Below are 23,410 nucleotides of genomic sequence, written 5' to 3'. Positions count from 1 at the left end.
CACCACAGTTCAGTGTTCGGTTCTGATCAGGCTGACACGTAACATATCTGATCAGGGAAGATATGATACCCTTTCGTTTTCAGCCCAAAAACATTAATAATACAGCTCATATTTGAAACAGAAACGTAATGGCATCCTGCCTGCTGGTTGAATATCAACAGATTATATCTTGGCATTCAGAGAAAGGACCAGTATTTCTTCACAGACACAGAAATGCCTTAATTTTTCATTTAACGTTTCAAACACAAATCTTGCATTTATACCATTTTTCACCTCAAAAGATTACAAGCTTTTTTACTATATATTTAATGCTAATAATAATGATAAAAGACCCTTATCATTCCTTTGACATTCTCAAAATATCACAGAAATTCCCTTGTGCACTCTGAACAACTTTCTTGTTTTGAAAGATTACTACCCTTAATTTGTAGTTGTGTGGAAACAGGGTTGAATAACTGCATGATGCTGAATAACTGCATGAGGCCACAAAGTGAATCACGAGATGAATTGGGAATTAAGTCCACACCACCCAAGTCAATCACTGGACTGCACTAATTAGAGATTAGAACCTCTTCTAACCACAAGTTGAAAGGTAGCAACTGCTTAACTTAACGTTTAGAATTCAGAATAAGCATTGCCTATCAACAAACAATATTCAAACCCCGACTTTATGTGAAAAACAAAAGTCTGCTTGATATGGAGAGGACTACTCAGGAACATGCTTGTGATTGCACATCTGTGGCTGCCAGCCAGGCCAAGCAGCAGGTGCTGAATGCTCCTCAGCTGAGTATTAACAAAAGTAATAATAAACACAAAGCAAGCCACTAGGTGGCACTACAATTAAAACAGAACAGACTGCGAAGGTGGAAGTCAGAACAAAGCTTGGACAAGTAGTTTCTTCAAAATGCTTTCCAAAGTGGGACAGTACTTATGGCCAACATCAGCCACAATGCAAATAAGCTCTGAGTAACCTACATGCTTATCTGTGTATGCACTCATCAGTATCTGCACTACCTGTGGGCTTTTCTTGGCAGCTCTTCAAGTTGAGGAAATCACAACAAAATTCACTTTCATTGAGGATCATTTTGAATTTTTGCTTGGAAAAAGCCTGTGAATTCTCATTTTGGGCAGATGGCCTTAATACAGGAATTAGTTTGTTTCAAAGGTTTTGAACACAACATAGTTTACTAAACGATTAATAAGATATACTAGCAATAGGCTTTTCTCAGTTTTCTGCTATTAATTTTCTAATCAATCACTAATTGAACACAGCTTCCAGAGGTGGTAGGCAGCAGAGAATGAAGAAAAGGTAAACAGGAAGCAGCTTGCTAGGGATTTCAGGAAAGCCCAACAGACAGGGGAAATGAGTCAGGCAGGCTGGTTGTTCAGTGCTAAAAGGAACCAGTTATTTTTTCAGGCAAAATTTTAGAAGCCTCAGATCTAAAGACCTACTTACCTTTTCCATCTCATTTCTTCACAGCTTTCTGTGGATAACCTCCTTTATGGCTATTCCCACTTTTCTCCTTGTTCTTTCAGATCCTTCCACGGCATTACTGGCATCTTCATCAGGTTTCCTCAATTGCATCTTTAAGAATTATGAGGATGCAGCTTGGGATCTGTGGCTTATCTACTTGCCAGAAAGCAGCAGGCAGCCACTGACAGGACTAAAGCCACGCTGGAACATGGCAAGCAACCTCAGCCTTTGCTTTGTTCCGTGTAGGCAAGCTGCTGTGCTGTATCAGTGTCAAAGTATATGCGAAATCATTTGCTTGATTCTCATCGCAGAGGTGTTGTCGCCCAAGGGTGTTACTGGAAGAGCCAGAAGCGTGCCAAGTTGTCCCTCAAGAGGAGAAAAGCACATCTGTGTGACTGCCAGAGACAACAGCGCTGCTTGGAACACAACAGTTGTCACGAGACCAAAGGACCAGTATGGCCCACGTGCTTTCTGCAAAGGCCACGAAGCAGCACCACAGACAAGCAAACCCTGCTGCATGGAGGCTGTAAGAAGCCTGAGTTAACTGAGCAATTTCCTAACTTCTGCAGGATTCCCACATGGCAAGCTAGATGGCTCTTCTGAGGCTTCTTTTTAGTAACACTATAATTATACACCTGAACACAGCTGGAAATGTAATTCACTGAATTTGCATTACAGTACGTGCAGCTTCTTCATCCTCAGGACATACTTTGGAAGCAAGCAGAAATCAGGCTTACAGCTGGGGCATTCGCACCTGTGAAAAATCTAGCAAAGTTCTGGGACCATAATATAACATACATGACCTTTTTCTTTCTTTTAGAGTGATAATCGCATGCTAACTAATAGCACTGATGAAATTAACTCGTGTATCATCGTGTAGAATTTGCGTGTCCCACAGACAGGCGCCCCGAGCGCTGACAAGGACAGCCCCAGCGCCCCACAGCGCACAAAATGGCCCCCAGGGCGCCCTCAAGCGGCACCTCCGGCCACAGGGGGGCAGAGTAGAACTCCGCGCACGGAGCTCCCCTCCGCGGACCGGAAGGGCCGTGCGTCCCACCCACCACTCTCTCTCATCCTCCTCTCGGATTAGCTGTTGGCCACGTCACTCCTAGAGCACCGTCTCTCTGATTGGTAAGTGCGCAGGTGGGCGGGCAGACGCGGTGCTGGGTAGGAAGGCGCTATGGCGGCGGTAGCGCAGTGCGTGTTGGGCACGCTCCGCTCGCGGTCCCCGCTGCTAAGCCTGGCGCTGAGGTGAGCGCGGTGCTGCCGGGCCGGGCGCGTCGCTTGGGGCCGCGCTCGGGGCCTTTGAGGGCGAGGCCCAGCCCTTCGCCCCCCGTTCTGGTGGAACAAGGCCGGGCCCGCCGTGCAGCCCCGTGAGCCGGCTCGCTTGGGGCGTTGGGCCGGCTCGGCCTCGAAGCGCCTCAGGGACCGTCTTGGAGGCCCGGGCTCGGTGTAAGGCCCGACGTGCGGAGCGGCCGCCGCTCTCTTATCGAGCCTCGGGCAGCTCTTGCGGGCCGTTGCATCAGGCAGAACGCGTGCTGCGGTGAAAGCTCCTGTGCCCTATGGCGTAGGCTGGACCGAAGGGGCACTCACGAGCTGCTGCCCGGTGGTCGGTGTCTTGCAGCCGAGTTGTTGTTTGCAGCAGTTCAGATAACCTGAATTCGGTTTCTTTGATGAAAGGTTCTGCAGACAGATTCCGCAGTTCTAGAATCGTTAATTTGTGCTCTGATGTGCATTTGTTGTACACGTTGATTTGTCAGATGAAGTGTCCAGTACGTCCAGGACACACTGCTGTCTTACAGGGTAAGTGGTCGATTAATACCCTCTGTGTGTTTTTTCCCCACAGGACCTCTCCACGACTGCTTTGTGTAGCAACACAGCAGAAGAGCACCAGCCAGAACTTAGAAGAGGACCAGGGTCAGAGCCACAATGAGCGGAAGGCTGAACCCAGTGCTGCTGAAAGAATGTTAACTGAGGAAAAGGCCAAACTGGAAGAGCAGCTCAAGGAAGTTACTGTAAGTGGCCTCTGCTCAGTCTGTGTGCATACCTTCCGGGCTGTGTACCTAAGAGTCTTGATTATAGCTTCTTAGTGCATAGTCTGAACACAGTAATCCAACTGTTGTTTAGTTAATGGATAAAAAGCTGTAATTAGATAGTTTTTTAAAACTTAAGAGAGTGGATTTACTGTAAGACCTGAAATGTATCCCATCCTACTTTAAAACAAAAACTGTGTGTGGTTTCATTATGATTTCTGGATGGAATCTTGCTTGACCTGTGTTGGTCCTTGAAAGCAGAGAAATTGCTTCTGAGAAGTTCTACGTGATGCCAGGCAAAGAAGCAGTAGGAATCGTAGTAAGCATATACAGCAAGAAGTTGACTCACCTGACTGGCAATAGGGCCTCTGGCTATAGAACACTCCTTCTCAGGAAGTAGCCTTCATCCAGAAGATGCTCTCCCTTTGGAAGCTGGCCCTTAAATGAGCCTTTCCTGTCATGTGGGAAGCACAGGTGAATTGCTTGCACCTGTGCTTTCTCGGCCAGCCACCCAGGTGCTCAGTCATCAGTTCAGGCTGTGACATAACTGTTCCTGTACAACCTGGAAATTTGTTCCTTAGTTTCACTGACCCACTTAGATTTTTGCTCAGTGGAGAAATAATTCTTTGAAGTTCATGTAAGGCTTGGAATGCATCTTGCATGTATGTATGTGAGCTAAGAGTAGGTATTCTGAAAACAGCCACTGACTTTTCCAAAGGTAGAGGTTAACGATTCTTAGCTTGTATATAATACTGTACTTATTACATGCTTACACAGTGGAATTTTGAACCCATCTCTGTTAGAGATGCCCTTAAACGGGATACTAATGCGTCTGTGTTGCATTCCCACTATCTGGCCTAATGAATCTTGCATTCTCTCTCATGCATGACTTAACGGAGAGTAAACAGTGCCCTAGGAGGTGAGAGGTGTGGATTAAACAAAGGCATTGTTTTTCTGGATGAGTCCTTTATAGAAAATGTCTTTCTAGAGCATTTGGAACTTTGAGAGGTGGCCCAGAACCTTCTGTAGTAGCAGTCTCTATGAATTGTATGTGGATTGAGATTCCTTTCTGCTGCCCTTAGGAAAGAACTGAAAGACAAATCAGGGAGATTGTTTAACACCTCAGTTGACAAGCATATGTTCCTGGCTACATAAGGCATTCCTTCAATCAACTTCTTGATGTGAAAGTCACCTTACAGTGCGTGCAGGCCCAGCAGAGTTCTGGGTCAGGTGGTGCAGCACTGAAGTGCCAACGTTTGTTGAATCTAGTTCTCAACGCATCTCTTGCTGCAGGATATTTTGCTGGGAACATACCTAAATTTAGCCTGATAAACAGAGGAGTCAGACTTTGTAGATTGTAAGGTCTGAAAAACTTGGAGGATGCTTTGGTGGAGAGGGAAGAGGCTGATTGAATGCTTGGGTTGAATCTTGTTTGTGGTGTCAGAATACATGACTTATGAAGACTTCCTGCAAACGTTTGCCAGAAAAAGCAGAAATCTTTGGAAAAATTGATGTATCTGTAGTGTTAAAAATTCTTGACAGCAAATATTGAGTCTAGAGGCCAGTCCTTACTTCCTTTCTCTAACTTCTTTCTGTGCTTAAATGAAGCAAACAATTTTCTTCGCAACAAGGATGCAGTGATAATTGTCGTGTTTTCAATTTGCCTAAATCTGCTATCCAAAAAAATAATGTAACAGTAAAAGAGAAATGCTGTTCTGTACTCACTTCAGAATTATTTTCAATGCTTCAACCACTTGGATTGAAATCTCTTCTGTGACTTGTTTTTCTGCAGGATAAGTACAAGCGGGCCTTGGCAGATGCAGAAAATGTGAGGCAAAGAAGCCAGAAACTCGTGGAAGAGGCAAAGTTGTACGGTCAGTGAAAACTCTCTGTTTTTAATCTTAAGACCTAGGAATACTGACTTGAAAAGCAGAGCCTGGAAAATGGAGCTAACTAGCCTACAGTTTTGACAAGTTGTACTTGTAGTTATTCTGGCTACTTAGTTTAAAAAACATCCCTAGGGGAAAGAGGTTTAAAAATGGTTCCTCACTTGATAACAGAATTACAATAGTCTCCCTTAAGATAGGCAAACCTTAACCAATTTAAGTAACAACTTTGAATTTTGTTTGAATTTGGCACCTGATTTTCTAAATGTACAGCATTAGGAGATGTTTCTAGTAAGGTTTGCAGCCTCAAGTTTGCCTTTTTATGTGCTCGGTCCCATGGCAGACTTCAAAAAACAAGGGAAAGGATGGAATACTGGCATGCTTGCTGTGTTGCTGGTTTTGTTGTTACTGATGGATGGATCCTGAGCTGGTTCGTTTTGTGGAGGTTTTCATTTGTTTGTTTTACCTTTCAGATTTGAATAACATTCCTCTTCTGTTGAAGGCCATAGCTTTCAAATAGAGGCAGTACAGTGGTAGGGAACGTACAGCTGTAGGCTTTAAGGAGTGCTAGAAACACATCTGCCTCCAGCAGCCAGCTCACTGACATCTGACACAGCTTTCTGACATTCAGACAGAATTTCTTGTTTGTGTGTAAACGCAGTAGCAAAAGAGCTTCATTTCAGTACTTGACTGTCACTTTGGTTTGAAATATTAGCTACCCTCTCTTGCTGCACTACAGAGCTGTATAGTTTTATTCTGAATGCAGACATTTTAATTTCTACATGCAGAATCTGCAGTTAATGTGGTGGTAAGAAAAAGCATCTCTTTGTTTCATAGTTCTGTACCATTTTCATGGATGTTTGAATGCTTCATCCTAAAGTTCATTTACAAAAAGCATTGTTTGATTGCTGTGCTGTGTAGTGCAGAAAGGCTTGGAATTATCTCTGAGCCCAGAGATGTATGATAGAAATAAATATTCAAATAAAGTTTCTCATTTAAACATTATCACAGTTAATGTGTGACTGTAAGTTTCATCGTTCATTTGGGATTGCTTTTTATACTCTTAAGGGAAATTCATTCTTAAACTTGTCCATAGGGAACTAAGTCCATAGAGATGCAGTGACAGCTGTCTATAGAAATAACTTATGCTAAAAAAAAATAGAAAAAAAATAAAAAGTCCCTTTCTGAACAAACTGCTGTCTGGTTTGATCCAGAGCAATTGACAGCTGGTGTTTGGGACAGTTCAGCCCTAGCCACAGTTTTAGGCTGAATTTAAAGTTTTGGTTCATTTCCTAATATTTTGGGAACTGACTGGACACTTTCAGATACAGTTCTGTAAAAAGCTCAAGTCTCTAAATAGAGTTGTGCAGTTGTTAAAGTGATCTTCTCCTGTGAACTAGTTCATCCTTACAGATCCTGCAAGATGCTTCTGTAGTTCATTGTCTTCTGGTACTGCACTTCTCCTGGAGAGGAGAAAATAAGTGGATAGAGTTATAAAGCCTAACCCTGACTAAAAGAAATGAGCAAGGCTACCACAACTCAGTGCACTTTGTCATCATCATACCTCTGTGAAGAAATGCATTCTTCTACTGAGTTGTCTTGGTCTTTTGTGATTGCTTGAGACAGTCTACCTTAAGTGAGATGAGTCCAGATTCTTCTAGGGTGAGCTGGAGATCAGCTTCAAAACTGCTGCTGGTCCAGGAATTACTCAGCATGAGGTGCAGCCTCTGGTTCACTCTGTAAGAGTGGTTTGTAGTGGGAGGGAGGGTTATGAGTGTTCTGTTCATTCAAGGAGGAATCACTGTTCACCTCTTACGATTCCTTGTCAGCCTGACTATGAGCTTTTTCTTCTGCAAACACTCTTTGTATCTCAGATTAAAGAGTAGAAATAGAGCAATATAACACTTTGGTCTTCAGGTGACTCCAACCATGTGAGAGACAAAAGATTCATTCCTTAACAGCAGGAAATGACGTGAAGCCATCTGAAGGTTTTGGTGACTTTTGTTAGAGTTAATTGTCAATGTCATCTCACCAGCATGGTTTCCATTTTTTTGTTGGTGGTGGATTTTAATACTTGCTTTCCTCCTTTCCTCCCTCCCCTTTCCTTTCTTTTTTAGGTATTCAGAGCTTCTGTAAGGACTTGCTAGAAGTTGCAGACATTTTAGAGAAAGCAACAGAAAGCGTTCCAAAAGAAGAAATTAAGGATGAAAATCCTCACCTGAAGAGCTTATACGAAGGTCTTGTCATGACAGAAGTACAGATCCAGAAAGTGTTCAAAAAACACGGGCTGCTCAGACTGAACCCTGTCGGAGCCAAGTTCGATCCCTACGAACACGAAGCGTTGTTCCACGCTCCCATGGAAGGGAAGGAGCCTGGCACTATTGCATTAGTATCCAAGATTGGCTACAAGCTGCATGGGCGCACGCTGCGGCCTGCCCTCGTGGGCGTTGTGAAAGACGCTTAGCTGCTGAATCAGATAACTTAAAATGCCATTCAATTATTAAACAGCTGGATGGTTTTTCTCTTACATCGTGCTTTCCTTATCCCTCTGTCCCCCAAGAGGTTTCGGTGAACCAGTTGAGGTCTCCAAGTGAAAATGAAGCAGACAAGGACATTCTGTTGTTTAGTGGCCTTCAACAGTGTTCCTTCAGCTCTCTTCTGTCAGTAATATTTGTTACAACCATGGCTACCGAAGGTACATTAAAATGAAATGAACAAAATCCTCACAGCTCTGCAATCTTGTGTTTATCACTGTGTAAACTGAAGATCCAGTCGGTGGCTCAGATGGTTCCTTTTGCTTTGTAACACTAAACTGCAAAAGTGGTTGAAGTCGTACAGATAACCAGTCCTCTGCAAGTATCCACTGGCTTTTTGGCTGATGTAAGCACCCATTTTTGTAGAATGCCTATTCAGAAACAGTCCCTCTCAACAACTGAAATAGAAATGTTTGTGAATTCTGACCTGAAAATAAAGGACAAGGGAGAGCAGACATCTTTTGTAACTGTTCGGTCCTTTTAGATCAATAGTCACGTTGACTCAAGAAAACCATCTAATACTTGTATGGCATTGAAGAACCAATACAATATATCCTATCTCTGGATTTTGAATTTAATATTGTATAAATTAGTTTAAAGGATTTTGATAGACTTGTAACTTTCAAGCCCTGCAATCAGTTTGTTATGCAAACTGTAGTTAAAACCCCACTGAAAGTCAGAATACCTGAACAAGTGAGTATCTCAGAGTTTCGTATCTGCTACATTTAGAACTACACAAGTAATTGCATTGTAAGTGGTTTAAACAAAAATGTGAACTCGGCTTCACTTCTTGTGTTTACTCACCTTGGATCTTAGGCTGCAACAGCGCCTTCCCATACACAGCTCTTTTCATGTGTAACTCCACCTGCTGCTGGTCATGTTGATAGGAGTGGATGGGACCTGCCAAACAACACATCTGACAGAGTGTCTTCCCTCAGATCCTCAAAGTAAGTCCATACATTTAACGCACCAGACTGAAACATCAGAGTTACATATGTTGTGTAGGACCTGGTAATGTAACAGGAAGGACTTCCAAACAACCAGCAGTGAGGATGGAAAATGTGGATTAAGGAGCTTCTTCAGGTCAAGTGTCGATTGAGACTGAGGTTTTTGTAATGAATTTTCCAGCTCCTTAGAGAGTGTCTTTTTTGCAGTACATTACTTCATTTAAGGTATTGCTAAACACAACTTACTGTTGAGTGTTCAGCACAGGACTCAAGCTCATTTCCTTAAAACTTAGAAGTGAATTCTGAACATCTGAATGAATTCCTTTTCCTTGGTCTGCCCCTTCAGAGGAGGTGGTGTATGGGAAAGTCTTTACTGAGCTCTCCAAGCACCTGTATGCTGACAGATGACAGCAGAATGCACTGAAGAAATAAAAAGGTGTGTGACTCTGAAGTTTAAGCATAAGAGTATCTAATAAAGCTGCCACTACTACCTCTGGCCTAGCTAGTTTGTTACAAGCACTTCTTCTCCACACATCATCATGTAGCTAAAATGCATCTCTAGTCACTGCTGCGAGTGCTTTAGCTGGTACAGGGAGGAAAAGGGCTATGTTACCATGCAATCAATAATGGAAAGAAACTTTAATACAAGTTTATTTACCAATATACAATGCAAAAACCTAATAAAATGCTGAGTGTGCACAACATCAGTTAAGTTTTACATGATTTCAGCACAGACGTTTGTATGTCTGGCACAGCTACACCAGTACACTACGCAAACGAGTGCAACATTCCCTTTCAGGAAGAAGCTGATGAGCCAGGGTGCTCACCAGGTACCCTCCTTCACAGTATTTAATTCATCATCTCTCCTGGGGCACATGCAAAAACATCTTGCAAGAAAGAGCAGTAAACCAAAAGGCTGATGCAGTCAGTTAAAATTGCAAAGAAACCTGGTGCTGCCACCACGCAAGAGAAGAACAGCAGAGTGCTTTCATTCACGAGGCCATTTACAGGCAGAGGCTCCAATGCAAACCTTCTAATGCCATTCTTAACCCTCACTGGGACTGCAACAGGAGGTAGGGCAGGAGGGGCTGTAAGCAGAACACCGTAACGAGCCCTCCTGATCCGGGTTGTATGCACAGAATGAAGGCTAATGCTCCTCTGCTACTTGGTGAGGTGTACTGTAACACATGGCTGGGACTGATGGAAGCACGTGTACAGCATTACAACAGGCTGACTGCTGCCTCTACCAGCAGCAGATCAGAGTGAACAGCTGGTGGGTTAGCGCTCTGCCATAGGCTTACATCAATGCTGTTAGGGCAGATACTACCATTAGCATTATTTTTCATTAGAAAATAAGTCAAGAGCATTAAGCATTTAAAAAAAAAAAAAAAAACCAAGCACCTCTTCATTAGCAACATGAAGCCCAGGCTATCTGTACAGTACAGGAAGCACTTCCTGACAAACACAAGAGACAAAGTTGAAGAGCTTTTGCCACGCTTTTTGTCAGCTCTTCACCACACGAGAAGCAGCACGGCTCTACTAAGTTGCCAGATTAAGACAACTGCATCTCAGCTTGAGAAAACAAAACAGCAGCTCGTAACAAAGGAATGCTTAGACTAAATCGGTTCCATCTGAAAATACAGGACAGCAGCATCCTCTAGTGCAAGTCACCTTTAAAATTAAAAGCATAGCTGACAATGAGACACTGCTTCTAGGGAAGCCCTTTCCAAGGGATCAGCATTTGCTACAGCAAACATTTACCACCTTGAATTTGCTTGCAAGTATAAAATAAATATCGATATCCATATTTCATACATTAAAAATACTTTATTTTACATTCATCTTGATGTTCAATAAGTTACGTCTAGCACCAAAGAAACATTTTGGAAGGGCTGAGGAATTCAGGATCTACAAAGAGTAAACGCAGAATTCATTTCTACAACATTTAAATGAGTCATTGGTGCCTAGATATTTTTATTTTTAAATTACTGTTCCGATGGGTTTTAGGCTATTGCTTCAGTTAGGCTTAGGTGTGCCAAAGCACTGTAGAAATATAAAATTTAGATCTGAGGAAGATAGTAATAAATCAGAAAACCCACATCTGTGTTAACCTCCCAGCTGCAGGCGGAGCTGAGGCTCCAGCACAGCACCGGTGCGATGCAGCAGCCGGAACCGCTCAGAGGAAGAACCAAATTGCATAACTCCAAGGCTGGAAAGGCTGAGCTTCCTTTCCACAGGAGAAGGACAGAGGAAATAATCAATGGTTTACACCTTCTGAACTTGTCCCGTGTGCTCTCTATACGTGCATATAGGGTGGAAGAGGTTCTTAAAGCTACTGGCACACTGCAGTGAGTTGCACTGCTTTGTCTCGAGTGCCTGAGAAGCCTCTTCCAGGTAAGCCAAAGCATTCCATCAGAGAGCACACAGCCCTTTCCTTTTTTGGAGGGACATAACACCACAAGCTCAAAACAAAAAGGCACTAGAGTTTTTTTGTGTGTGTTGCGTTGTTTTTTTTCCCTTCTCCTTAGAAATGCTGGCTTTATAACTGTACCCTTTGTATGCTAAACTCAGCGGTAACACTATTCTGATAATGCTGGAGACACTGGCTCAAAACCAGTTCTGGTCAGCATACTTCTGCCAAGCTGCAGAATTAATACTGTTTTTAAGATGTCATGGGCTCCTCATTACGGCCCAAGGCATCAGAACCAGAGCACACCTCCCATGTTCACATCTGTTCTCAACTCAGTCAGCTCCATCTCCTGGCACATCCACACAGCGGAGCTGCTGCCCAGCTGGCTGCCACCCACCGCCCAGCACAGGGCTCAGGTGCAATAACACTGATGTCTGTCACGCAGAATCAACTTTTTTTTTTTAATTCACGTGGTTAGATGCCAGCACAGGAATCGAAGAATGAAATGAAGATTAAAAAAAAAAGCCTTTTCCAGTCCTCCTTGAACACCTTTCCCTTAACTGGTATATACTACTAAAACAACGGTGTGGATCAAGTGTTTCTGCTGTGCTCTGCTGCACTGTAACTCCAGCCCTGTGTGGCAGGGAGCACAGCCCTCACAGAGCTCTGACAACACGATGTTATGCCAAAGTGACCACTGTGGCAAACTGAGATCCATTCTGCCAACCATAGCAATAACCTCAGCACACGTAGTCCAGCAGGTTTCAAGGTACGTGCAGCCAGAAACCTGCGATGGCTGCATCCATCACTCTGCACTCCAGGAGCACAGCAGCTGGGCATTTTCATCTATATAAATTAATTTTTATTTTTTTATAAACCAACCTCAGTGGCCGCTATGAGCTTCAGATTGGAGCTCCCTGTTCCCATCCCTCCCAGCTGTGCTCAGGAGGCAGCTGCAGGTGCTTGGGCTACACACACTGGGCACAGCAGATACAGGAGGAGGGGCAGGTTCCCCCTGCAACAGGAAGCGGTGATTTCAGCAGGGCAGCACTCTGTGTGTTCTAAGCCACAGCTGGCCAGAAGCAGCCACTTCACAGCGGTGCTGAGCCCAGCACAGAGCATACAGCTGCCAGCCAAGCACACACTGAGGTCAGGCAGCTGAAGGCAGCTCTCCAAGAAGTCTTCCCACACAACACAAATACCTGCAGGCAACTCATCTACCAGTCCCCATCACAGCTCACCCCTGCTGCACCTCAGAGAAGCTCTCACCTCATGTCCTGACACCTGGGCTGTGCTACTAAGGGCAGGGCTCCAAAAGCTCAGCAACAGCCATGCCAATCCCTGCACCCTGTGCCTGACAGCTCAGGATTTCTGCAAGCTCTGCTTGGCTGCACTGTGACAAAAACAACATCAGGGAGAAGAACTCATCTGCTGAAAACCATCTCCCACCTTAAAAGAAGGAAAAAAAAAAGAAAAAAAAGGCAAGGATTATGGATGACATTGACACTCACTCATCCAACAGTAAGGAGTGAAGTGACCACCCCAGAACTATTGGACTTGAGTTGGTTCACATGACAGAAATCTCTTTGAGTAACGTAACAAAAACAGTGTACTCTAACAAGCAATGAAATCGAATGGAGAAGTTTCACAATTCAGTGTTTTTCATGACACAAAGCAAAAGTCTACTCAAAGCACGGACCACGAACACTGTGGGTTTTTTTGTTTTTGCTTTTTTTGTTTTGTCTGTCTGTTTTGAATGAGATAACTTCTGTATCTCCGGAGAGGGCAGGAAAAAGAAGGGAGCCTGTCAGGCCTCTGGCGTGGTGGCTCAGATGCTTTGGGTTTCATGATGCATCTCTGGATATCCAGCCACTCTCTGTTAGAAAGTTTAAAATCCTTTTCTTCAGTACCTTATCCAAGTAACTGGGAAGGCGGCTCTTGGAAGGAATCCCTTGTCTTTTCTGAAGGTGGTCTTTAATGATGATGGTTTTTACAGTCACGTATCGCGCAGGACTCAAATTCAGAGAGCTGCAAAGCACTTTTTCCCTGTCTGATAAGAGTTCAAAACCAGGCAGGTTTTCAATGGCAGCAAATTCCCCTTCTTTGCCGTCCTCCTTCCCCCTCTTGGAGCTGGCTATGTTTTTGTTCTCCTTCCTCTTCTCCCGTTTATGTCTGGCTGCCTCGTATTCCGCCGACTCTTCCATTTTGGTGATTCCATTTCTGCGATACCGCTGCAGTTCTCGGATCTTCGCTCGAAGTACTCTTTCCTTGTGCATGTTCTCAAAGAAGTCTTCAAACTCCTTACAGGACATGAACTGGTACAGAGGCCTCAGCTTCAGCCTCAACTCCTTCTCTTCTTTCGTGATCTTTCGTTTGGGAGTTTTCTCCTTGTCCTTCTTATCCTTCCCCAGGAAGGCCGGCACCAAGTTATAATCTCGTGCGATGTTCTTCCGCCGCTGTCTCTCCTTGAGTTTTCTTACATACATGTCTACGTGAGCTCTTTTCAATTCTATCTCCACATCATCGTCGTCGTAGTTCACCGACAGGCCGCTGATCAGAGTCTCAGCATCCTGATCGTATTCGATCTCGTAGTCGTCCCGGAGCGGCATGTAGCCCAGCTGCTGCTGCTCAGCCACCGATATGTCCAAGGGCGGCAGCGGCGTGGTCAGGCTGGGAGAGAGAGGGCCGCCGCTGGGACACGTGTGGTCCGTCACCCTGTTGGGAATGGTGTCGGGGATGCAGGCCTTCCCCAGGTTGCCGTGGATGTACATGCTCACATAGTGCTCCATCACCTCCTGGGGCGTTCGGGATGCTCCCACGTGAGCGGCCATGTCTTCCTAAATGGAAAAGAAGGAGGGGCAAGAAGACGGTTCCCATTACACCTCCAGCGGAGCACGCGCTCCTCCTTCTCTGTCCCTCAGAAACCAACTCACGAGACCCGAACTCTTCCAACAGCAGCACTGCCACACAATGAGGACCAGGTCAGTATTTACAAGTGCAAAAAGGACAAGAAAAGCATTGGGAACACAGGAAGCTATGAAAAAAAAAAAGAAAGAAAGAAAGAAAAAAAGCATCCGTGCAGCAAACTGCCTCTGAGCTGCCCCTGGGGAGAGCAGCCCTGTCTGCTCACCATGCACACGATCTCTCCTAAGCACCCTTTGCTGCCTCAACAACCCAGCTCAGCACTGCGACGGTTCCCGAGCTCACTGCGCCACCCGCCAGGGTTCTGCCCACTTACAGCCTCGTTTTTAGAGCAACGAAGAGAAAGGAAAGTTAACATTTACAGCCTACACCGGTAAGAAAAGGGGAATGGCTTTAAGCTAAAAGAAGGGATACCGAAGCTGTGCAAGGAAGAAATGTTTCACTCAGAGGGCGGTGAGCAGGAACAGGTGCATGGAGTGCAGCGGCCGCCCCGGGCAGCCCGACCGCACAGCAGGGCGAGGACCGGGTGGGCTTTGGGTTCCCCCAGCCCAGAGCCGCGCCGGGACGCCGCCCCAGGAGGTGACGGAGCCGCCCCGCAGCCCCCGCCCCGCAGCCCGGCGCGGCCCCGCGGCGGACGGCCCTTACCCAATTGCCGAAGCCGAACTGCTCGATGGCGTCCAGCAGCAGCTGCTCCTCCCGGCTGCTCCAGCCGCCCTCCGCCTCGGCGCCCCACAGCGTGAAGCGGCCGCCGTCCACCAGCTGGTAGCCGTGCCATCGGCGGTGCGGGCCGATCTCGGCGCCGGCCGAGAAGCAGTCGGGGCAGAGCTCGATGTCGGCGCACTCGGTGCAGCGGAAGCGCAGAGAGCTCACCTCGGCCAGGCAGTACACGCAGTACTTCTTCCCCAGTTCCGCCATCTTACCCCGCCCGCCACCGCCCCGCACGCACGCGCGGCCCCGCCCCCGCTCAGGCGCGGCCAATGACAGCGCTCCCGCCGGGAGGAGCCTCGCGCCGGACGGCCAATGGGTGAGGAGGGCTCGGGCAGCCCCTCCGGATCGCGGCCAATGGGGGCGAAACGCCCGGGCGCGGGGGGGATTAAAACGAACGAGCGGCCGCGATTGGCCGAGCGGAATCTTGCTTCCTTTCCGACGGCCAATCGGGGAGGTGACCCCGGGCGACCCCGCCGCTGAGCGGCGGCCGGGGAGAGGGGGCGGGGCCTCGGGACGGAGGGAGGGGCGGAGCCGGCAGAGCCGAGTCCCGTCGCCCGGCAACGGGGGAAGCCGACGGGCGGCGGCATGGAGGCGGCGGGGGAGCCCGGGCCGGAGGAGCGGGAGGGGAGCGGGGATAACGAGGTCCCCGAGAGCGAGCCCGACGCGCTGAGCGCGGGGAGCGGGGAGCCCGAGGGCCCGGCGGAGCCTCCGGAGCCCGAAGGAACCGCGCCGGCCGCCGGGGAGGAGGAGAGCGGCGCGGAGGAAGCCGACGGCGGCGGGGAGCCGGACGGCGGCGGGGAGCCGGAGCCCGCGGCCCGCGGCGAAGCCCAGGAGGCGGAGGAGAGGGAGCGCGCGGCGCTGCTGGCCGAGCACCGGGCGCTGGAGGCCGAGCGGCAGCGCCTGCACCAGGCGGACAGCCGCCTGCAGCTCCTGCTGGGAGAGGCGCTGCGGCCGCAGCGGGGCGAGCGGCGGGCGGACGAGGCGGGCGGGCAGCAGCTGTTCGCCCAGCGGCTGCGGGAGCTGCGGGAGCTGTGGCGCCGGCGGGAGCTGGACGCCGCGAGCTGGCGGCGGCGGGTGGACGCCCGGCGGAGGGACCGCGCGGAGAGCGAGGCCAGGGCCGGCGCCGCCTGGGCCGCCTTCCAGGCGCGGAAGAAGGCCGTGGCCGTGCAGACCCTCGCGCGGCGGCGGGGCGGCAGGGAGGCGGCGCTCAGGGCGGTGGGCGACATCCAGGCCCGGGAGCAGGACAAGGAGAGCGCCGTGCGGGAGGTGAGCGAGGCACGCCCGGCGCCGGCCGCTCTCCCGCGGGGCGGAGGATTGCCTGCCCGCGCGCCGGAGACGAGAGGCGGGGAAACAGCCCGCGTTGCGCTTCTGCCCCTCCAGGCCCGGCTGGAAAACATCAAGGTGAAGCTTGAGGTCCGGAACCTCGAGAGCGCCCTGAGAACCCACGGAGAAACGCTGAAAGGCCGCCACTTGGCGGAGCTCAATCACATGAAGAAAGAGAACCAGAAGCTCAACGAAAAGCTGGACGGCCTCAACGACGAGGTCCTGAAGCTGAAAAAGAAGGTAGCTGATGCCGAGCGGATCCTCGGCCGCGTCAGGGAGAAACTGCAGTTTGTAGAAGCTGAGAACCGAGGCCGGAAGGCTGAGCTGAGAGACATCATGAGCGTCCTGCTGCAGAAGAGAGACGCCCTGAGCAAGACCACGCAGGCCAGAGACAGGCTGAGGGCACGCAACGTGAAACTGCAGCAGCAACGCGGGCTGCTTGGAGAGGAGGTGCTGCTGCGGGACTTCGAGGAGAAGGTGAACGCCATGGAGTTGTTGCAACGGCAGCTGGAAGCACTGAAACATCACCACGCCGGTCTGATCCTCAAACAGAGGGAAATTCAGAAAAAAATGAGAGAAGCCAATTCATTTCTACCTTGAGGATGAAAATAAAGCATTGAAAAGATGTAAACCACAGAGTTGTCTGTAATGCTCATTTTTTAACACGCTTCTTTTTAGGGAAGATATTACATGTGTGCTCCTGGAAAAGACTCTTCTCTGTGATGTATCAGTGTGATGCATTAGGAGAGCACTGCACCCATTTTTGAAAGAAGCCACCCATGTGTACCTCCTATTTAAAACAATGCACAAGAAGAGCACAGCCAAAAGCCTACGCTTCTAGAAAACCATCTCAGCACTGCATCCTGTGAGGCCATGGCAATGTTGTTTCAGCAGAGCACTCAGAGCTCTAATTCAGACCTTGACTCTGGCAACCCCCTTCCCTCTTCTTACAATTCAGTAACAACTTCATCTGTACAACCAGCACCTGAGCCTTCCAGACAGGTCCTAGGAGATGAAGAATTAATTCTAGGGGTTAACGTTCATAGATGTGCTGAGAGCTGAGGAGGAACGTTAGGTATTCACAGCAAATCCAACCTGCATGCAGCCAACTTACTACCAAAGCACTCAATCCCTCACTCATTCTGTCAACAGAACTGGCTGCAAAATTTGTTTTGTTAGCGTACGAGATGAAAGGTTTACTACTTCAAATACATACATTAAACTTCTCATCTCAAACTAGAGTTTTAATACTTTTGTCTTTTAGTGGGCTCTACGTGGTGTGTGACGAGGTACAGAGTAGCATAAGCCCATCACAGCTTCAGCCTCTATGCACTGTTCAAGGACAGTGTGTCAGAATTCCAGAACACTGAAAAAAGGGGGGAGGGAGGGAGATACTGTTTACACAGGATGACCATACAGCTCAGACAGCTTTAGCACACAGGAAGCAGCTTCCACTTTCAAAACAATGAGGTCTTCAAATTCTCACACGGCTCATGGAAAAAGAGGCAGTGTGACAGATCTACACCCTGCAGCTCTTGCTGCTGCTGGAGTAGCATCACTGCTGACTAAGGCACGGGATGGTGATGTCATGAATACATAAACAGCTGTGTCCTACAAAGTGCAATGTATCTCCAAGTAGCTCACAACTTCTATTCAGGAGGATAGATTACACAAGCAGTAACTCTTCACAACATACCAGTAAATGTACCTCTGGCTGGCTGGACTGTGAAAGCAGACAAGTGCCAATGACTTATTATGCTTCATGGACCAAGACGTTATAAGTCAGGACCTTCCACCACGACCCACGTTACCAGATGTGAGCTTTTCTCTTGAACCAAGAGTGGTTTCTGCACAAGTCAAGAGGCCTTCTGGTGTTCCACAGAACTGTTTTAATAAATAACAGTGGATGATGAGCAGCAGAGAGGCTGTCTGACAAAAAGGATGTGTGCGTGAAGCAAATCTGTCACTTAGTTTCTCCACGTGGAAAAAATGGCATCCACTGACGTTCATCCACACTCACTGAACATTTCTGGAGACCAAACAGTAGAACAAGATACTTGAACTTTCAATTTCTCAGTTGCAGTGACAGCAGGTGATTAAGGTAACTTTACATGACTTTATTTAATAAAACCATATATTTACAGTTGAAAAAAGTTCCAGTTTGATACACGTATCTAAACAAAACCAACAGATAACTACATAAAAACAATTTAAACATGATGTACAGAGGATGTATCAACAGTTCTCTATGTGTCTAGTTTTTAAAACATTCAAAAATGAGCTATTAGAAGGTACCTTTCCAAATGAAACACATTGATGACTGATTGCTGACGGCAGTTGCAAAACGGCTTTGCAATAAAGTGCGGGTTGTACAAAACTCCAAACCTGGTGGCAATGTTCTGGTTTCTCTGATCCACTGTATGTACAGTGACAGTGGCAAACCTGTGGTGTATTGCAGCATTTTTTTTTCCTTAAACCCAAGAAGAAAAAAAAAAAGTCTGCTGTGATGGGGACACTACAATGAGAGAACACCTCATGCATGATGTTACAGATACCCTTGAGCACCTGAACAGTAACGTTGTCAGAATTTTTTATGCAATCCCTGAATTGATTACAGAAACCTTCCTTAATAATGAAGAGATTTGGTATGCCACAAGAAACTTACGAAGCTTGGTGGCAAGTTATTCTAAACCACTACAACTCATCTCTGTTCATATCAAAATTCAAGTGTTATCTTCAAATCAAATTACTGAGAAGTTGGAACAATTGCATCTTTAGGCAGGTCATTTTTTTTTTTTCAAATGCATTTTGTTTGAAAATAAACTGTGCAAAGCTCCTCCTTATTGCATTGCTTTTCTTCATTAAAGAACATACCTTATATACACAAAGAAATCATCTAGAAAATATATACATCTCCTAAGAACAGAAAGATCGAATCACAGACCAAAATAATTACATTTGCAAGTAACAAACAGTGCACAAGTGTTGCAGCAGGTCTTTTCTCACAACTATGCCTATTTTCACTGTTACATTCAACGTGTTTTTGAGAAGAAAACAGGCTGCAGATGGCGAGACAAATACCCAGTGGCTCAAGAACACATTCCAACCAGACAGGTGAGCCACACTGACAACTTGCTTTGAACAGAAATATGCACCTACTTACAACGCAGACTAAACTCACAAAGCCAGTTATGGTACCACCTACAAAGTAAAAACCAGGGAGAGTTGTCTGTGTGTTTAACAAATCATTTAAAAGCATAGTGCAAATGTTGCAGATGTTAGGCCTCTCATGCTCTTCATGAAAAGGCATATTTGCTATTGTACTAGAAAAAGTACTTACTGACCTTCCAGCCTTCTATTGCACTTCAAAGCAATGTGGCATACAAGTACCAGTCCATACAGATACACAAATCCTGGGAGAATTAATATGTTTTCAATGTCAGCATCCTGATGTCTGTTTTCAGTAAGTGATGACCTAAAGAAGTCTTCTGGAGAAATTCAGATGGCCAACCAAAAAAACCACATCTATTATGTCAGATACACAAAGTGGACAGGAAAAAAGGCCAATGAGGTAACAGACTTGCAAGCTACATTTGCATTACATATATTCCAAAGTGATTGAGTCTTAAAAGACTTACCAAGAAATCTTCCTTTCCCTCTTTTTAAAATTACAGTCAAAGTATCATTTGTAGAAACAATGTCTGTAATGAAGGACAGTAATTTGATTGTGTCCCACAGATCTTACACTGTATGCTGAGTTGAGCAGTGTGCAACTATTATTATTATTATTTTTTTTTTTCTTTACATCTGTCAGTGCCAAAATGCTCAGCACAAAACAGAACGAGAAGCTTTGGGAAGCCTATGGCCATACAGCTCAAGGATTTAGTAATTCCTGCTTAGAGTTAACAAATACTGCTTCAGTTAGTTTCCCTTTTCGATGGTAATAATTATTTATAAATCAGATTTTACACTCCACAGTCACCATTCTTGTAAATCAGAGGCACCTTTGCTTTACAGTTCAACATTCATCTGAATGCAGAGGGAATCTAACCTGTGTAACAACTGAGCAATGGCCATCTGCTCTCTGTAACTTGCTCACATGTATTAGAGGCTGGATAAAACGCCAGGAAATGACAGCCTGAACTTGTCCTGATAGTATTTGTCTGGCATATTTCCCAGTAAACTTCTTTCCCTCATCATTTAATCAAATTCAACTCCATGTGCCTTTCCACTGTGGTAGCAGCAGCTCCAAGAGATCCCACAGGCTTTTCTTTTCAGCAGCAATGATGGTTTATGTAACTTCTACCCTACAGCCTTCCTCCTCAGTTTTGCCAGTGAGCAGAGCTGGGTTTAAAACAGCTGTTCAAATTCCTTTTAACCATTTCTCAATTCTTCTGCTCAGCCCAGTTTTATGAGTACAACTGGACAGATGGCACAGAAGTCAGTAACTGGGAGGCGACAATGCCCTGAAATGGCACTGCCCCAGAAAAGACACAGAAACATCCATTTAGTACTACATGACCCTGGGTTTAAACAGGGGAAAGAGTACAGCTGGGAAATAACGCCAGCTTAATACTATACCAAGTCCTGCTGAGTTTGCCATCTAGCCAAATTAAGCAACTTTTGCCATATATACTCAGACAGGAACGTGGATTTCCAAGGCATCTTGAAGAATAATTGGTTTTACACTGCTAGTGTGATTTCTCTTGTAAGTGTACTTTCTTGACTCTTCTTTCTTAAAGAATGGAATGTAGTTCTCCGTCTACATGATTTCTTTGGTAAATGGGACCCACAGCCTATAGAACAAAAAGCATTTCTAAAGGAATGGTTCTTAAATCATTTAAATTCCAGCACCAGTTATTTAAAATCCAGATCCAGCTAGTGGGCATGGGAAGTGTATATCCTGCCTAAGAACAGTACTAGGGAATGGCTTTCAAAGCAACTGACATTGCTGAATGCCCAGTATTATAAAATATCAGTGAGAAATAATAATGAAACCTTAATATAGTTTGGTTTAACTGCCCTCATCAAACATACAAATGTGTATTGCTGTCCACAGCAAGCACTCGCTCCACTATAAGTTTAAGGCCAGGCCTTGGTTTCACTTATAAAGGTTTTATCTCCCAGTTTCCTTCCCTTTTTTTGTTTTTTTTTTTTTCCTCCCCTCTTTCCCCTTTAAGGCTATCCTACTACTGAACAGAACTCTGAAGTAACACTTTGATTTGCAGGCTCACACAGATCAAATACTTTTGCCACTTTACATCTTTTCCTGTGTGTCACTGGAGGCAGCCAGAGTTAATGTTTAAGTGAAGGACTTCCTTTCTCCATTTCCCGGTTATCCTTCTGCAGAGCAGCCAGTATCTGGACATTTACAGAAATGACAGAGAAAAAGATATTAGATTTTAAAAGCGACTCAATAAACTGCTGCCTGAAGACCTTCCTATTTGAGTAGCTTTGAGCAATACTTCTTAAACTATTAAATATAGTTACTTTATCTAAATTGAGAACCTTTCCCAGTGCACAAGACTTTTTCCCTTAAGCCCCCATGGCGCAGTAAATACAAATTGATTTAATGAAGGTTTAAGCTCAATTAACCTTCACACACATATTTTTGAAGCCTGAATATGAGATTTTACCCAGATTAGACATATCTGGTACAATTAAAAGCAGCTTCCCAAGGGGATGTCATCTGTCTCAGGATAAATAAACTGTCTAAAACCATGGCAAGTGAGCAGCCTGCTCATAATTATTACCATGGCACTGACTGGGATTTGCCTAGCACTGCTGCTGCCCTAGATCTGTTTATGTCAGCATTATGTCAAAATCAGCATTTGCCTTCAGATTGAAAACTTTCACAGAATCACAGAATTGCCAGGGTTGGAAGGGACCTCAAGGATCATGAATCTCCAACCCCCCTGCCACACGCAGGGCCACCAACCATTCCACCTAATGCTAGACCAGACTGCCCAGGGCCCCATCCAATCTGGCCTTGAACACCTCCAGGGACGGGGCATCCACAACCTCCCTGGGCAGCCTGTTCCAGTACCTCACCACTCTCTCCATAAAGAATTTCCCCCTGGCTGAAGGACAATTTTATTTGATAGAGAGCACACTAATACCCACTTTCTCATGCTGCTGAAGCAGTATGTGCTCTCTGCCTTCTGGTTATACTTCACTGAAGTACAGAAGCATCCCCAAGAAGTGTTCAGGAACTGAATGACCTTAGGAACATTTCTTTTCAAAGAACTGCAACTTCGGCCAATTTTAAACAAGCTTCTGCCCAACAGAATTAACAAGAAATGAGTCTAAATTGCTCATATGGCAATTACATGACACTGCCTATTCTTCAAAGCAAGATCACCCACGTTATCACAACAAGGGTGTTCAATCCAGGTGTGAACAGAGCTGCTGCTAGCTGGCTGGCTGTTCAAAGAGTCCTAGAACTGGAGAGACTACAGCAAGGTCCTGCTCAAAGGCATTCAGCGTAAATCCTCAGTTATTCAATCATATGAGTTTATGAGAATTTGTTGTGCCATAGTAACAATATCCTTCATGGAAAAAAAGTCAGCCTTTTTAACGAACTGCGAATGACACCAAAATCTGGCCCAGAAAAGCACTTCACAAAGACCTCAAGGCAGCTAACAGAGAGTTAGGATTCCTTAGCTACTAAGCTGAGGGAGCTATGACCTAAGGCATAAGAATTGCAGAAATGCTAGGACAACAGCTAAATCTGTTCTACCATCTCTTGTTCTCTGCTGCTGATGACAAAGCAGTGACAGTAACAACTGTCACTCAAATTTCAGGCTAAGGACACACTGGCACAAAAACCTGGTGTTTTTTTGTGGCTAATTCCAGATTAAAAAAAAAAAGAACTTGTGGACATTCTGGATAGTCCTGCTTGCGGCAGGGGGGCTTGAATTTGATGATCCTTGGGGTCCCCTTCGACTCAAACCATTCTATGATTTTATGACACCCTGTTAACCACGCTTCTTGTAATCAGAAGTGCCTTGGCCATAATTTAGTTACGCATCTTTCAGTCTTTAGGCTCTTGATCTCACTGTCAGAGCGACCTAGAGAAAATGGAGTAAGATGGAAAACACCACCAACCTGTCTGATGAGGGAACCAGGATTAAGGGAACCACGCTAATCAGCAACTCGGAACGTTTTAGATGT

At 46.0% G+C, this 23,410-nt stretch overlaps 5 protein-coding genes across 15 annotated transcripts in view; 2 read left to right on the top strand and 3 right to left on the bottom strand.

Annotated features, from left to right (window-relative positions):
- The window catches only part of SORCS2 (sortilin related VPS10 domain containing receptor 2), a 564,376-nt gene extending 561,744 nt beyond the window's left edge, over positions 1-2,632 (bottom strand). For all 6 annotated transcript variants that reach the window (XM_090139694.1, XM_090139696.1, XM_090139695.1 and 3 more), the window contains exon 1: positions 1,457-2,632. The gene's annotated coding sequence lies outside the window, so the exon portion shown is untranslated. The remainder of the gene's footprint in view (positions 1-1,456) is intronic.
- On the top strand, positions 2,610-8,382 carry GRPEL1 (GrpE like 1, mitochondrial). Its single transcript, XM_031588350.2, has 4 exons — positions 2,610-2,725; positions 3,321-3,489; positions 5,300-5,381; positions 7,511-8,382. Exons 1-4 carry the CDS (start codon positions 2,655-2,657, stop codon positions 7,855-7,857), a joined length of 669 nt encoding a protein of 222 aa, XP_031444210.2. The 5' UTR covers positions 2,610-2,654; the 3' UTR covers positions 7,858-8,382.
- Positions 8,383-10,681: 2,299 nt separating this feature from the next.
- Positions 10,682-15,359, bottom strand: TADA2B (transcriptional adaptor 2B). Its single transcript, XM_031588349.2, has 2 exons — positions 14,852-15,359; positions 10,682-14,121 (listed from the first exon to the last, which is right to left on the bottom strand). Exons 1-2 carry the CDS (start codon positions 15,119-15,121, stop codon positions 13,129-13,131), a joined length of 1,263 nt encoding a protein of 420 aa, XP_031444209.1. The 5' UTR covers positions 15,122-15,359; the 3' UTR covers positions 10,682-13,128.
- Positions 15,360-15,435: 76 nt separating this feature from the next.
- CFAP184 (cilia and flagella associated protein 184) lies at positions 15,436-16,871 on the top strand. Its single transcript, XM_031588348.2, has 2 exons — positions 15,436-16,180; positions 16,295-16,871. Exons 1-2 carry the CDS (start codon positions 15,500-15,502, stop codon positions 16,835-16,837), a joined length of 1,224 nt encoding a protein of 407 aa, XP_031444208.2. The 5' UTR covers positions 15,436-15,499; the 3' UTR covers positions 16,838-16,871.
- A 4,095-nt stretch (positions 16,872-20,966) lies between these two features.
- The window catches only part of TBC1D14 (TBC1 domain family member 14), a 63,811-nt gene continuing 61,367 nt past the window's right edge, over positions 20,967-23,410 (bottom strand). For 5 of the 6 annotated variants that reach the window (XM_031588343.2, XM_031588344.2, XM_031588346.2 and 2 more), the window contains one exon: positions 20,967-21,598. In XM_031588343.2, coding sequence (XP_031444203.2) covers positions 21,533-21,598 — 66 coding nt within the window. In that variant the 3' untranslated portion in view covers positions 20,967-21,532. The remainder of the gene's footprint in view (positions 21,599-23,410) is intronic. The other variant, XM_090139702.1, reaches the window with a different exon arrangement.

This window comes from Phasianus colchicus, chromosome 4 (assembly GCF_987193195.1).
Source record: "Phasianus colchicus chromosome 4, bPhaCol1.hap1.1, whole genome shotgun sequence".
Lineage (NCBI taxonomy): Eukaryota > Metazoa > Chordata > Aves > Galliformes > Phasianidae > Phasianus > Phasianus colchicus.
This window is presented reverse-complemented; position numbering and strand designations above follow the sequence as displayed.